Below are 13668 nucleotides of genomic sequence, written 5' to 3'. Positions count from 1 at the left end.
GTCATAGGACTCCTCACTGTTTTTTGCATCATATTCAGTGTTCTTAAAGCCCAGGTGGGGAAATCCTGATATTACCTGGGAAGCTGAGGTTTCATTAAAAACAAACAAAAAGCTGATAAGTTAATAGGTTTCTAGTTCTCACAGTGGCAGGAAAAAGCCTGCAAATGTGAAAGACGTGATCCCTGAAAGCTCAGAAACTCAAAGGGCAAAGAAGAAAAACCTTGTGATTTTTTAAACCAATTGCATGATGTTGAAAGATCTGATTCATGGTTCTGGAACGCTCTCGGTTGTCAATATTGAAATTGGCTGGCAGTGGTGCTACACCAGCTAGGGTGCTTGTCTGTCTGCTTCAGCCTGAAATACTTTGCCAGTTTCAGTAATGAAGGTGTGAAGTTAAAGGGAAACAGTCGCAAGCCACGTTTCAGTCTGTGCTTTTCCCCTACTGCTATTACAAGTAATGGCTCAGATTAGAAGAAATGAAATACACTAGAGCGGTGGTTCACACCCTTTTCACTTGTGTGGACCCCCAATTGCTCCCTGCAAACTGTTCGCAGACAGCCAATCATCCCCCCCACCCAACCAACCATTCGTGGACCCCCATCAAAACCAATTCTATATGCTAGGTACACTTTATTAAATGAAAAGGGGGAAACTGCAGCATAGATTTTTGAACAGCAGTTAATCACGTTATTAGAAGAGATTTAATTTAAAAATAATCATTGATTGTAACCTTCCAATTTATTTAAAACTCATTTTCTATGAATAGTAACAGAGAGGCAGCCATGTTAGTCTGTATCCTAACAAAACAACACAGCAGTCATGTAGCACTTTAAAGCCTAACAAAGTAATTTATTAGGTGATGGGCTTTCATGGGGCAGATGCACTTCTCCAGATCGGGCGATAGTGCTGTACTGGAAATATTTTCTATGATCATTTTTCTTTTGTTTTTTCCCGGACCCCACTGCTATACCCACATGGACTCCCAGGAGTCCACAGACCCCAGGGTGGGAACTAGTGCACAAGAGGGAAAATAAGCCCCTGGGCTTGACTTTTCATCGCCGGTGGTGCAAGTGGAACTATGCTGTTGTGAAACCAGTCTGGCTGAGTGGATAGTCAAATCTTCTCTTGCTTTTCAGCCTGTTCCTTTTGTGTGTTTCATGCTGTATCAAGTAGCTGGGGAGTGGTGCATTACCAACTGCTGCTGTGAAACTCATTGGTAACAACTGACAAGCTTTAAGCAGACTTCTTTCTTTTCAAATGAAAGAGGAGGGAGAAGGAACTCAGGAAGCCGGGGCCTGGGTTAAATGAGGGGGACTGGCAAACCTAGGGTGATCTCATGAGAAGAAGGCTGTTGCGGGGGCAAGAGCTGCAGAGAGGTTGGCTCTCATATAGTTAGTGACAAGGTTTTGTGCAAGCAGCAAATGGCCATGCAAGGTGCAAGCATTGAGAGAGAGAGAGAGAGGCTGTACCTGGGGTGAATTTAGGACTAGGGCGACATAGATTTGATTCCCTGTTCTGCCACAGATGCCCTCTGGCAAGTCACTTAGTCTCTCTGGGCCATCGTTTGCTATTCCCAGAGAACATTACCAGGCCACTGCAGACATGGGAGAGCTGTGTGCCACTGGGCTCTCCCCTCGTCTTCCCAGCATCACTTACAGGACCATCTGAAATGAATGAAGCCAACATTCTCTGTAAAAGGCGCCACCTCTTAGTCAGCTTCAGTGTGTCTCCATCACCATCACAATTAACTGGGACGCCTCCGAGATGAGTTTTGTTTCTACTGGTGGTGCACATGTGCACTTCCCTCGGTGCACATAAAATTATTCTGCACATAGCTCAGGGCAGCCTCAAGTCCCTGGGGCCCATCACCAGTGAGGTTCTGTGCTCACTCACCCTTCTTGGCTTTCAAAGGGAGCCGGGGACTCTTGGCATGGTGCTTAGCGTGTGGATGGTGAGAGAGGGAGGTGCCCTAAATTTGGCTTTTCCATGGCTGTGGGCTGACGTTTCCAGGCTGACTCACCATGTGGCGTTCCCCCTGATTCATGCTGTGCTCAGTGTTTGTGGGAAGGCTTCCTAGGCAGCATATACAGCTAGCGCGAAAAAGGGGGTTTCCACTGTCAGCCAGTGCTGGACACCCCCGTAGGCTGTTTGCACATCCCACACGTTTGTACGTACATACCACCCACGCTCCTGAGGGTGCAGTTGTGAAAGCACCTTGGCTTTCATTGTCACTGACGCAGGGCCCAGGCTGGTCTGTTTGCTGGAGCAATTTTGACCATTTGACCAACTCTTTAGTATGAGAAGAACATAAGAACAGCCAAACTGGGTCAGACCAAAGGTCCATTCAGCCCAGTATCCTGTCTGCCGACAGTGGCCGGTGCTAGGTGCCCCAGAGGAGGTGAACCGAAGACAATGATCAAGCGATTTGTCCCCTGCCATCTGCCTCCAGCCTTTGACTAAAGGCTAGGGGCACTATACTTTACCCTTGGCTAATAGCCATTTATGGACCTAACCTCCAAAAATTTATCAAGCTCTTTTTTAAACTCTGTTAGAGTGCTGGCCTTCACAGCCTCCTCCGGCAAGGAGTTCCACAGGTTGACTGTGCGCTGTGTGAAGAAAAATTTTCTTTTATTAGTTTTGAACCTACTACCCATTAATTTCATTTGGTGTCCTCTAGTTCTTATATTATGGGAACAAGTAAATAACTTTTCAATATTCACTTTCTCCACACCATTCATGATTTTATATACCTCTATCATATCGCCCCTCAAACTCCTCTTTTCTAGACTGAAAAGTCCCAGTCTCTCTAGCCTCTCCTCATATGGGACCCTTTCCAAACCCTTAATCATTTTAGTTGCCCTTTTCTGAACTTTTTCTAACGCCACTATATCTTTTTTGAGGTGAGGAGACCACATCTGCACGCAGTACTCAAGATGTGGGCATACCATAGCTTTATATAGGGGAAGTATGATATTCTTTGTCTTATTCTCTATCCCGTTTTCAATAATTCCTAACATCCTATTTGCTTTACTGACTGCCGCGGCACACTGCGTGGATGTTTTCAGAGAACTATCAGAGAAGCCGGTTGTGTGAGTTGAAACCCTTGAGAATGGTGAGTGCGCATCATCGTTGTTCCCTCTAATCTTTTCCACCCACATGCGAATTGTTTCCATCCATGTGTGGAATCTTTTTAATGTGCACCGAGGCATGTGCAGATGTGCACCACCAGTAGAAACAAAACCCAGCTGTGGGCACTCTGCTGATCAGCTGGGTGGCATTGGAATCTCTCTCGAGTGGCCTCACAAATGCACAGCTTCCAGAGAACGCTGCTTGGCACCTCTGAAAATCGCACTTCACTGGGGTCGCGTGTTTGGTTGCAGGATAAAGGAAGCATCCACAAGTCGTGGCCCTGCTTCAGAACTTGTCCCAGGCACAGAGGGACTTGGAGGCCAGCCTGGGAACAATCAACATGCTCCCCAGTGCCACAGCTAGTCACTCTTGTCCGTCCTTAGCAGCTGCGGGAGCGGGAAATGGGAGTGAAGGAAGCAGCGGGCTGGCCCCTGCAGAGAAACTGTGAGCCACACGCTGGGCCTGTGTATTGTCTGGGCTGTGGTTCACTGTCCCATGTTAGTGGTCCCTGGACAACTTACAAAAAGTGTCTCCTCTTCAGACTTAGCTGAGACCCGCTGGCTTTTTGCTCAAACTATAGAGCAGTGGCACCCACCCCCTCGCTCGGGCACCAAGAGTGGCACGCAAGCCAACTTTCATCAGCACGCAAGGTGGGAGCTCAGCCCTACTCCTCCTCCCCCTGTGCAGGCAGGAGCTTGCTCAAAGCCAGGCTGCCTGTGGGTTAACAAAAGACCAGCTAATGCTGCCAACCACCACCTGCATCTCAATGTATTTATGAACGAGCTGTTGTCAGTAGGACTATTAGTGAGTTTAAAAAGTGCCATCAGCCCTGGGACCATGCCTCGAGGTCAAGAGGTCACATATCCACCCTCCCCCATGGAAAGGTTGCTGAACCCTGTTGTGGAGGCTCCTGCACTAAGCTCTAGAGGTTCCAGGTTCAAGCCCACTTGGGGGTGGTGCTTCACCCTGAATTTGAATTGGTTGTTGCATGTGCTTCCTTGGCTGGGAGCAGCCTGTAACCCACCTGCCTATTGGGTGTGGTTCACCTAGACCACCTATGGAGAGAGAGAATGAATTTCTGCTATAGCCTGAGCTGGGAGCCTGCTGTTTTCTAGCTCAAACTGTAAAGGCTCATGCACTAAGCTTCAGAGGTCCCAGGTTCTCCTCTGCCTGCGTGTGGTTACATCAGCACGAAGGCTGGTGAGAGGGGCTAAAGATGCAAATTCCCTTGGCGGTTCCGCTGGCTGGGGCAGCTTGTCTTGTTCTGTACAACAGCTGCCCCACCTTGGGCTATGAGTCCTTTGAGAACTCCCGGGTTATCCAGGGTTAACCTTGGTCTGGCCCTGGAAGGGGAACCTAAGATGATCTTGGTAGTATCAGGTGGCATAGGCCCTGTTGCGTTGTACTGAATCTAACGCCAAGCGCCTGCTTGGTTGCCGAAAGAGTCAGGTTGTGTTTGCATGAGCAAGGGCTTGCTCCAATGTCCTGGCCAGGTTCCAACATGGCAAATTACCTTCAGCCTCCCTCATTTCCCTTTGCAGGCCCAGCTCCATCACTTCCCATTTTAAATGCTTGTGCAGTGTTGCTGTGGTCTGATAAATGGTGGCTGCGTTCTGCCCCAGAGGTGGCTGCATTTCTATACAGCTAATAGTGCCAGCTTGGAAGTTTGGAAAGCATTTGCCTTGCTTGGGAGGGGAAGGGCTGTTGAAGTGTATGAGGCTGTTACCACTGATTTACTCCCTTCTGCTCCTCGGGTGCCTTTAAGGGCTGAACTTCCCAGAAAGAGTGGCTGGATTAAAGCACAGGGATGCAGAGGCCGTTGGCAGTGGACACGCCATAAAGCAGTGGTTCTTAACCTTTCCTGACCACCATGCCCCCTTCGGGAATTTGAGGTGTCTTCAGTCTCCCAACTCTCACCCTGCTTAAAAACTATTTAAAAATCAGACCTAAAAATACAAAAGTGCCCCAGCCTAATACTACTGAAAAATTGCTCATTTTCTCACTTGGAATATAAATATTGTAATTACATTTCAGTGTGGAGCAGTGGTTCTCAATCTTCGCAGACTCCTGTGCCCTTTTCATGGATCTGGTTTCTCTGGCGTACTCCCAGTTTCACTTCATTTAAAAATTCCTTATTCACAAAATCAGACCAAAAAATACAGAAGTGTCAGAGCGCATTTTTTTTAACTGAACGAATGCCGACATTCTTGGCTTTACTCCAAAATTATAACGCTAATCCACTGGGCTATAAATAGTGTATTTACATTTCAGAGGTGAACTTTGTCTGATGTCTGAGGCCCACAGTAACTTAGCATAGCTGGGTCCCTCCCCTGTGACAGGGAACCCCCTGATAACTGCCCTACATGCCCCATCTTAATATCCTCCCTTCACTTGTGAGCCTCCCCATTCATTCTCCAACCCCAGGTTGAGAAATGCTGATCGAGATGAGTTGATGTACCCCCTGGAAGACCTCCACATATCCCCAGGGGTGCATACCCCTGGTTGAGACTCGCTTCCATAAGGGAAAACTCTTTCAGGTACTTTAAGCACTGAGTGATGCCTGAAGACCCTACAGTGGGGATCTGCAACCTGACGGAGCCGCAAGCTGCTAGTTAAGGACTTCTTTGTGGCTCCCGACGCTGTAAGTGCAAAGTAAAAAAAAAAAAACAAAAAAAAAACCCAAAACCCCTCCTGATTACTTTTGATAAATGGTGAACGTCTAAAAGTCTGCCGATGAGCAGCTCCTACCTAAATAGCAAATGCGATGTGATCTCGAAATGCTGGCTAACTCCCCGAGTGTCCTCCAGAGAGAGAAGGTTCGGGAGTGCAAGTCAGGAAGACAGTGGTACCAACACCCACATGTAAAGTGTGAGGAAGTAGAATACGTAAAGCGTTTGTGAATGCCCTGTAGTAAACATGTATCATATCACAAATCATTGTGTGCTCTGTCCTTAAAATAGGGGTTACAAAAAGTATGGCTTGTTGTTACTTATTCAGGACCGTCTTGCATTCACATACATTGCGGCTCTGGAATAATTGTGTTTTTTACCAAATTGGAAAAAGTGGCTCTTCTTGCTCTTTTGGTTGCTGACCCCTGCCCTCCATCAACTGAGAAGGGAGGGCAGGCCCATAGGTGTATTTCCTCCTGGGGGCCGGGTAGCCCTATGCTATTCCTCAGCTCCGCCACTGAGCCATATGCTAGTGGCGGAGCCAACATACCTAGGTCTTCCCGGCCTGCTAGGCGCCAATGCCTTTAAGAGATGCTTTGGAGGTGGCGCAGTTCCAAATTCATGGTGAGACTGGCACCCGCCCTCCATGGATGTGCCCGTTTGCCTCTGGTTTTTGCTTGGAGAGAGGCAGCCACAGAAATGCAGCCACCTCTAGGGTGGAACACAGCCGTTACTTATCGGGCCCCATGGGGTGAGGAACAAAGAGGTGGACCCTCCATTTTCACAGCCCCTCGTTCTTGCTCCCCTCTCCCCCACAGGGACCATGGGCTGCTGCTGCAGTTCTGACTACGACGAAGACTGGATCGAGAACATTGACATCTGCGAGCACTGCAACTACCCCATAGACCCGGCGAGTAAAGCCCAGGTGAGAAGGGCGGGGGTCAGGCAGGGGGCTTTGCACAGGGGTTGTACCTGCAGGTGCAAGTTTACAGGTGCACCCTGGTGCATAGCTCTGTCAAGAGCCCCAGGGGGTGATGTAAAGAGCTGGCGGGGACCCTGGTTGCAATAGGCGAGTACCTGTGAGAAATATTAAATTACTTTCACGCATGGTTGTGCCCTTTGGGGCTGGCGGAGGTGGAGCAAAGGGCCACATTTGAGGTTAAGACTTGCCGAGGGTCTTCAGACCTGAGTAGGTGAGGGTCATGCCTAGCTAAGGAGGAGCCTGTGAACCCAAAGCACACACAACCCAAAGCAGCAGCAGCGTCCAGTGCTCTGGGCCCCTTTGAAATGCTGCAGGCGCTGCATGGGTCTGCGGAGGGAAGGAAGGGCCCACCGCCACGGTCTGAGTTGCGCTAAGGGCTGACTGTCCTAAGCCCCGCCCCTTTTGCCATTGTCCCCGCCCCTTCAGAGTGCAGCCCTGGGCCTCCCTCCCACCTTGCCCTGGGGCCTGCAGTAGCTGTTGGCCTGGCTGAAGATGGCTGTGGGAGAGGGCGTTCCTTCTAGTAGAGAAAATCAGAGAAATCTCCTTGGCTCTGGTCTCTTCTCCGCTCTCCAGACGCTGATACGCAATGGCTCAGAGGTGCGCGATCCTTTGGTGTCCTATGAAAGACCTTCTCCGCCCTGCTCTCCTATACAAGGTTGGTACCAGTGTTCCCTCTAATTTTTTCCATCCATGGGCGGAATAAATTTTGTCACATGCACCAAGGCATGTGCGGATGTGCACCGCCAAGAGAAACACCCGCTGCTGGCTAACCACAGGCTGCTCTGCTAATCAGCTGGGCAGCACCTGAATCGCTCTGGGGCAACCTCATCCAAGCCTCAGCTTACAGGGAACACTGATTGGTGCCCGGCCCCAGACCAGTATGCTGGGGGGAAAGGGGCCCTCAGTGCTGGGGAAGCTGCCCAACCTCTGAGTCACCAGCTGGTGCTGTGCCAAGAAAGGGCCCAGCGCAGAGGTGTTAGCTCAGGTCGTGGAAGGAAAGCGCAGCTGTGGGAAAGGAACAGAGCCCATTAACTCCCCGCTCTTGCCTTGACCCTTGTGCTGTCACTCATGTCTGTGCAAAAGTGGGGGGTTTGAATTTTCTCTCCACTATGCACAGGTGTGATAGGCACAGCGAGGTGCAGCTCAGGGGAGAGTCCAGCCTTTCTTCGTCCTCTTCCTCTCATTCTCTTGGCTTTTCTGTCCCTCCCGCCTGCATCTAGCTGGTGGGGCTCAACACTGAGCACTCCTGACAGATGCCTGATCAACAGCCCCCACGGCATGGAGCTAAGCTCCCTCTCAGGTGTGCAGCTGCGCTGCTAGACAGCTTCCTATGAAGCCCCACACGCAGCTTCGGGGCTGCAGTGGGGAGAGATGCCTCTCCCCAAACCCCGCAGCATGGCTGCCCAGAGGTGCGAACAGGGCCTGTGGCAACCCCCCCACCTCAGTGCCCAAGGTGCAGGCCCTAAGGAACACCCCCCACATGCTGACCCTCCCCTGCTCTATCCTAACCCTGCCCCCTTAGCCCCTTCCCTGGCCCCCTCCCAACCTAGCCCCGACCTGCCCCAGCTTGGGGACAGGCACAGCTTCCCTGGCTGTGCCTGTTGGAGGTGCTGCAGCCATGGAGAGGGGCCTTTCACCTGGCCCTGAGCTGCTGCAGTGAAAGAAGGCTGGGAGGAGTTCCCCGGGGCAGCTTGCACCCTGTCTAAATCCCTCCTCCCCAGCCTCACCCCAGAGCCCATACACCAAGCCAGAGCTCTCAGCCTGCACTCTGGTCCTCTGCACCAGCCCTGCCCTCCAGAACGCTCATCCCTGGCCCCACCCCAAAGCCTGTACCTTCAGCCTGCGCCCTCACCTTCCTGCACCCCGCTCTTCTGCCCCAGCCCTGCACCCCCACTTATACCCCAACCCCTTGCCCCTTCCCAGCCGTACACTGTCTATGTGCAGAATGGCTTTTGCTATGTGACCCATCAGCTGCATCTTGGTGCACATAACCAAAGTTTCTCTGCACAAGGACATAAATACTTGTGGGGGGGACCCTGGCATGGGTCCTCTTCTGCACACAGCCCCAGTGCCAGCTTTCTCCACAACTAGAGAAGACTGAACGTATTCCAGCGGATCTCTTCCCTGCCAGCAAATGCCGATTGGCCAAAATCAAAACTTTTTGCAGGACAGTGTCAAGTTTCATCCCTTTTTTTTTGGGTCACTGAACTTCATCATAGAATAAAAGAGGAGGGTGAACATGGTCAGTGCCAAACGGGGCCCTTGCTCTACAGCTGCAATGAAATATTTCCAGAATATTTTGTTTCATGGGAAAGCCTGGGGTTTCCTCCGGGGTCGGGGCAGAATGAAATTCCAAAATTGTGGCATTTCCTACAGGACAGGAATTCTGAATTCCCAACAGCTGTCTCCAACCACATTCTTCTTCCACTCTGACCCAGAGGGGCCACCTCTCAGGCACCAGTCTTTACCGCCATTCTGCTTTCCACTCCCTGCAGACACTTCCAATTAACACTCATTGGACACTGGGTTGACACCTGTCAAATTCGTGTCATGTAAGCCACCAAACAGCCACCAGGTAGCAACAACTCATTGACAGGTGCTGTAGCTTCACTAGCATCCTGGACAGTCCACAGGAAAGAATTCAGAGAAGGACAACAAAAATGATTAGGGGTGCGGAATGGCTGCCATGTGAGGCAAGATCAATAAGACTATTCAGCGTGAAGAAGAGCCGACGGAAGGGGTATAGGAGCGAGGTCTGTAAAATCATGACTGGGGCAGAGAAAGGGAAGAAAGAAGAGTTATTGCCTCCTCCCCATGACACAAGAACTAGGGGTCACCACATGAGATGACTCAGCAGCAGGTTTAGCTCAAGCAGAAGGACGCACTTCTACACCCAACGCACAGTTGACTTGTGGAACTCCTCGCCAGAGGGTGTTGTGAAGACCAGGACTTTAACAGGGTTCAAAAAAGAGCTGGATAAATGCATGGAGGACAGGTCCACCGAGGGCTCTTAGCTAGGATCGGAGTGAAGGGTGCCTCTAGTCTCTGTTTGCCAGAAGCTGGGAATGGGCGACAGGGGGCGAGTCAGTTGATAATTCCCTGTTCTGAGCACTCCCTCTGGGGCACCTGGCACCTGGCACTGGCCACTGCTGGCAGACAAGACCCTGGGCCAGGTGGACCTTTGGTCTGCCCCTTTACAGCTGTTCTTATATCAGGCCTCAGAGGCATCTCTCTAGCTTCTGTCCAGTTGCCTCTAAGGAGACCTGTCACTTTTCTTTGCAGACAAACTGGTGGTAGCTTTGTATGACTATGAGCCAACTCATGACGGCGATTTGGGGCTCCAAAAGGGGGAGAAGCTCCGACTTCTGGAGGAGTAAGTCTGCTGCCGTTTCCCCACCCATGCTACGCCATGCATTGGAGAGCCTCTCAGGGCGTTTGCTCCAGCCAGCCTTGCAGGCTAACAGGCGGGGCAGCGTGGCATCTGCCAGGGAGGGCTCCTGCTGCGTTCAGATTGCCTGCACTTTCCTGGTGGGACCCCAGAATGGGTGGGACCCCTGCATCGCTGCCTTGGGCAGGGGAAGGGGGAGGTGGCTGCATCTAGCAATAAGCTGTAGGGGAGAGAGAAACACCCACTGGGCAATAGGATGGGAAAGGGACACCCTCCAATTAGTTGGTAACACCAGGCAGTCTGCCACCTTCCCAGCCAGCTGGGAGCATTTTCCCCAGGCCAGCCTGAGGGTGAGAGTTCTCAGCCACTGGCCTCTTTCTACCAAGGCCTCTGTCCTGGCAGAATCACCCCTCCCCAATAGCATTACCACTAATTTTTTCCATCCGTGTGTGGAATAAATTTTGTTCTATGCACTGAGGCATATGCATCTGCGCACCACCGATAGAAACACATGCCGCCAGCTGTGGCTGGCTATGGACGCTCTGCTGATCCGCTGCGTGGCACCGGAACCTCTCCGGGGTGGCCGCCCTAGCATTCAGCTTACAGGGAATGCCGCTCCACAGCTGGTCCAGGGACTGATGATGCCCTTTCTTCCGGTCTTGTTTCAGGAACGGCGAGTGGTGGAAGGCCCAGTCGCTCACCACTGGCCAGGAGGGATACATCCCCTATAACTTCGTTGCCAGGGTGAACAGCCTGGAGCCAGAACCGTGAGTGGCTGGATCTGCGTTCAATAGTCTTCCTTCCTTCTCACCCCGAGAGTCATATTTGGCCAGAGCTTAGCTATTATGCTGGCTACGCGGGCCCTTATGGAGTCATGACTCCTGTTCCTGCAGGGAGCACAGCAGTGCTGGGGTACCTCTGGCTGGGTCTCTGCTGGTGGGGGGCAGGCAGTGGGGAAAGGCACCCAAGCCTGCAGGACACTAACTCTGCTTTGGTCCGTGCAGCTGGTTCTTTAAAAACCTCAGCCGGAAGGATGCTGAGCGGCAGCTCCTGGCCTCTGGGAACACGCATGGCTCCTTCCTGATCCGGGAGAGCGAATCCACCAAAGGTAACCTGCAGCCAGCAAGCGGTGGGCCGGGCGGGGATGGCTGTGTCTGGCACCTTCCCCCTCAGAGCCTGCCGCCTGCCTGGAGCGCTGCCCACCCAGTGTTAACGCCCATGTGCTGCTCTAGGGTCAATGCAGTTCTTTAGTGGCCCATCTGTACCACGCTTTTCCTGCATGGGTGTGTGCAGGGATGTCCCTTCATTAATGGGGCCCTACACAGTACGATTAACTGGTGCCCCCCAGGCCCAGAGGAGGGCAGGGGATCAGTGCTCCCTGTAAGCTGGTTGCTTGGGCGGGGGAGATTCACATGCCACCCAGCTGAAGAGCTGAGCACCCACAGTGCCCACACCTGGCAGCTTGTGTTTCTATGGGTGGTGCACATCACACATGCCTCAGTGCACAGAACAAAATTTATTCCACATGGATGGGCAAGAATTAGTGGGCCCATTGGAGGGGATTGATCATTTTTAGAGACATGATTTTATACTCGTCAGCAACACACAAATGGAATATTTTAAACTCAGGTCCTGTTGACTAACACAGTCAGTTCAGAAACTGACAGGATGTACCTGGGGTTGGCAAACGCCGGTTAAATGGCTTCATTACCATTGGACTGGCTCTTTTACAGGGTCAGCGTTCTGCTTAGAGGCCTGATTGTCTTTCTCACTTTTAAGTGAACTCCATATCTCCAGGAGAAGCAGAGCCACAGAGCCGGGACAGGACTGGAGGGGTGGGAGCACATTAAGACCTAGTGGTGCCCCCGGTTTTTGGGTGCCCTATGCAGCTGCTTATTCTCCATACGCCCTGGGCGAACCGCACCACTGCTGATGAGTACGGGGGCCATCCCGCCCCCTCCCCCATATTGGCACTGCCCAGAAGCTTTACTTCTGGGCTGTGCAGCTCCAGGGGATGTTGGGGGGGGGAGTGCCCTGGCCCCCGCCGGAAGAGCTGCAGCACTTCTGCGAGAAGAGACGGGTGGGGGTGGGGAGAGCATGGGTGGAGCAGGGACCGGCCAGGAGCGGGGAGTGGGGCAGAGGCATTTAGGGGGTGTGCCCCACAATCACTGCACTGGCCACCTCTGGCCGTGTGTGGGGACCTCCCTGCCTCCTGGTGTTCAGCTGTGGAGCTTAGAAAGCAGAGAGGCGGATCCGTGTCATTCTGCATGGTCTCCCTGTGGCCATAGGGCTGCCTTGTGCCGATGGCAGTGCTGGGATGACAGCCACGGGAGCAGGATTTGGCCTTTTGTTGGCCAGCGTTCCCCGGCCTTACTCAGCAGATGTCTGCAGAGAAGCTGCCACTCTCTGGTGCCAACTTTGCCAGTGCCCGGCACAGTCCAGGTTTCTTCTGCGGTCCCCTGGAGGAGGGTTGCCTGAGGGTCTGCGGGGCAGGAGACGTCTGGGGCGAAAAGGAGGCCAAACCCACAGCGGCTTCATTCCCTGCTTCTTGTTGGCCTCGCTAGGTTCCTTCTCCCTGTCAGTGAGGGACTTTGACCAGAACCAAGGCGAGATGGTGAAGCACTATAAGATCCGGAACATGGACAATGGCGGGTTCTACATCTCCCCTCGCATCACCTTCAGCAGCCTGCACGAGCTGGTGGAGCATTATACGTGTAAGGCCCTGGGCTCTGCTACACGAGGTCTCAGCTACCCCAGCGGGGACGGGACACCAGCTCCTTCCACGTATCCCTGCGGGAGGCACTGTGGTTTGACCTCCTGCGAACACGTCTCCAACCACGTTTGTCACAGCGCTTCCTGCAGGGAGAGGCTGGGATGGGAGTTACTGTGGGCTGCCTCAGAGTTAAGGCCCAGACCCCCAGGCTCACAGTGCCGCCTGGAAGGAGAGGCTGGAGTGGGAACTGGTGTGGGCTGCCCCAGAGCCACGGCCAGGCCTGGTGCCCCACAGCACCGCCTCCAAGGGGAGGCTGGGATGGGATGCATTGTGGGCTGCCCCAGAGTTAAGGCCTAGACCCCCGTGCCCCACAGCACTGCCTCCAGGGAGAGGCTGGGAAAGGGAGAGAACTGGGCAGGCTGTCCTGAAGGCTGAGTGACTTCAGCTCCTCTCGTGTTGGCAAACAGCTCCTCTCTGGACAAACCGACCAGCCAAATCCAGCAGCAAGTCCTGGGCAGCATGAGGGTGGACCTGGCTGCACCCCCTTTGCTCTTCCACACGGGCTCACGTTACCCCCTGATTTGCCTCCCGGCCCCGCAGGCAATACGGACGGCCTTTGCACTCGCCTTGGCAAGCCCTGCCAGACCCAGAAGCCGCAGAAGCCCTGGTGGCAGGACGAATGGGAGGTGCCCCGGGAGACGCTCAAGCTGGTGGAGAAGCTGGGAGCGGGGCAGTTTGGAGAGGTCTGGATGGGTGAGTAAAGCAGTGGGTGTAACACGGGGTAGGA

At 52.9% G+C, this 13668-nt stretch overlaps 1 protein-coding gene across 1 annotated transcript in view; it reads left to right on the top strand.

Moving 5' to 3' along the window:
* The window catches only part of LCK (LCK proto-oncogene, Src family tyrosine kinase), a 39823-nt gene that overhangs the window by 13756 nt on the left and 12399 nt on the right, over positions 1-13668 (top strand). Inside the window, exons 3-9 of the mRNA XM_074976315.1 lie at positions 6617-6723; positions 7354-7435; positions 10063-10153; positions 10837-10935; positions 11173-11276; positions 12733-12882; positions 13482-13634. Coding sequence (XP_074832416.1) covers positions 6622-6723; positions 7354-7435; positions 10063-10153; positions 10837-10935; positions 11173-11276; positions 12733-12882; positions 13482-13634 — 781 coding nt within the window. The 5' untranslated portion in view covers positions 6617-6621. The remainder of the gene's footprint in view (positions 1-6616; positions 6724-7353; positions 7436-10062; positions 10154-10836; positions 10936-11172; positions 11277-12732; positions 12883-13481; positions 13635-13668) is intronic.

This window comes from Carettochelys insculpta, chromosome 24 (assembly GCF_033958435.1).
Source record: "Carettochelys insculpta isolate YL-2023 chromosome 24, ASM3395843v1, whole genome shotgun sequence".
NCBI lineage: Eukaryota > Metazoa > Chordata > Testudines > Carettochelyidae > Carettochelys > Carettochelys insculpta.
Note: the sequence above shows the minus strand (reverse complement) of the source record. Positions and strands in the feature narration are given on the sequence as shown.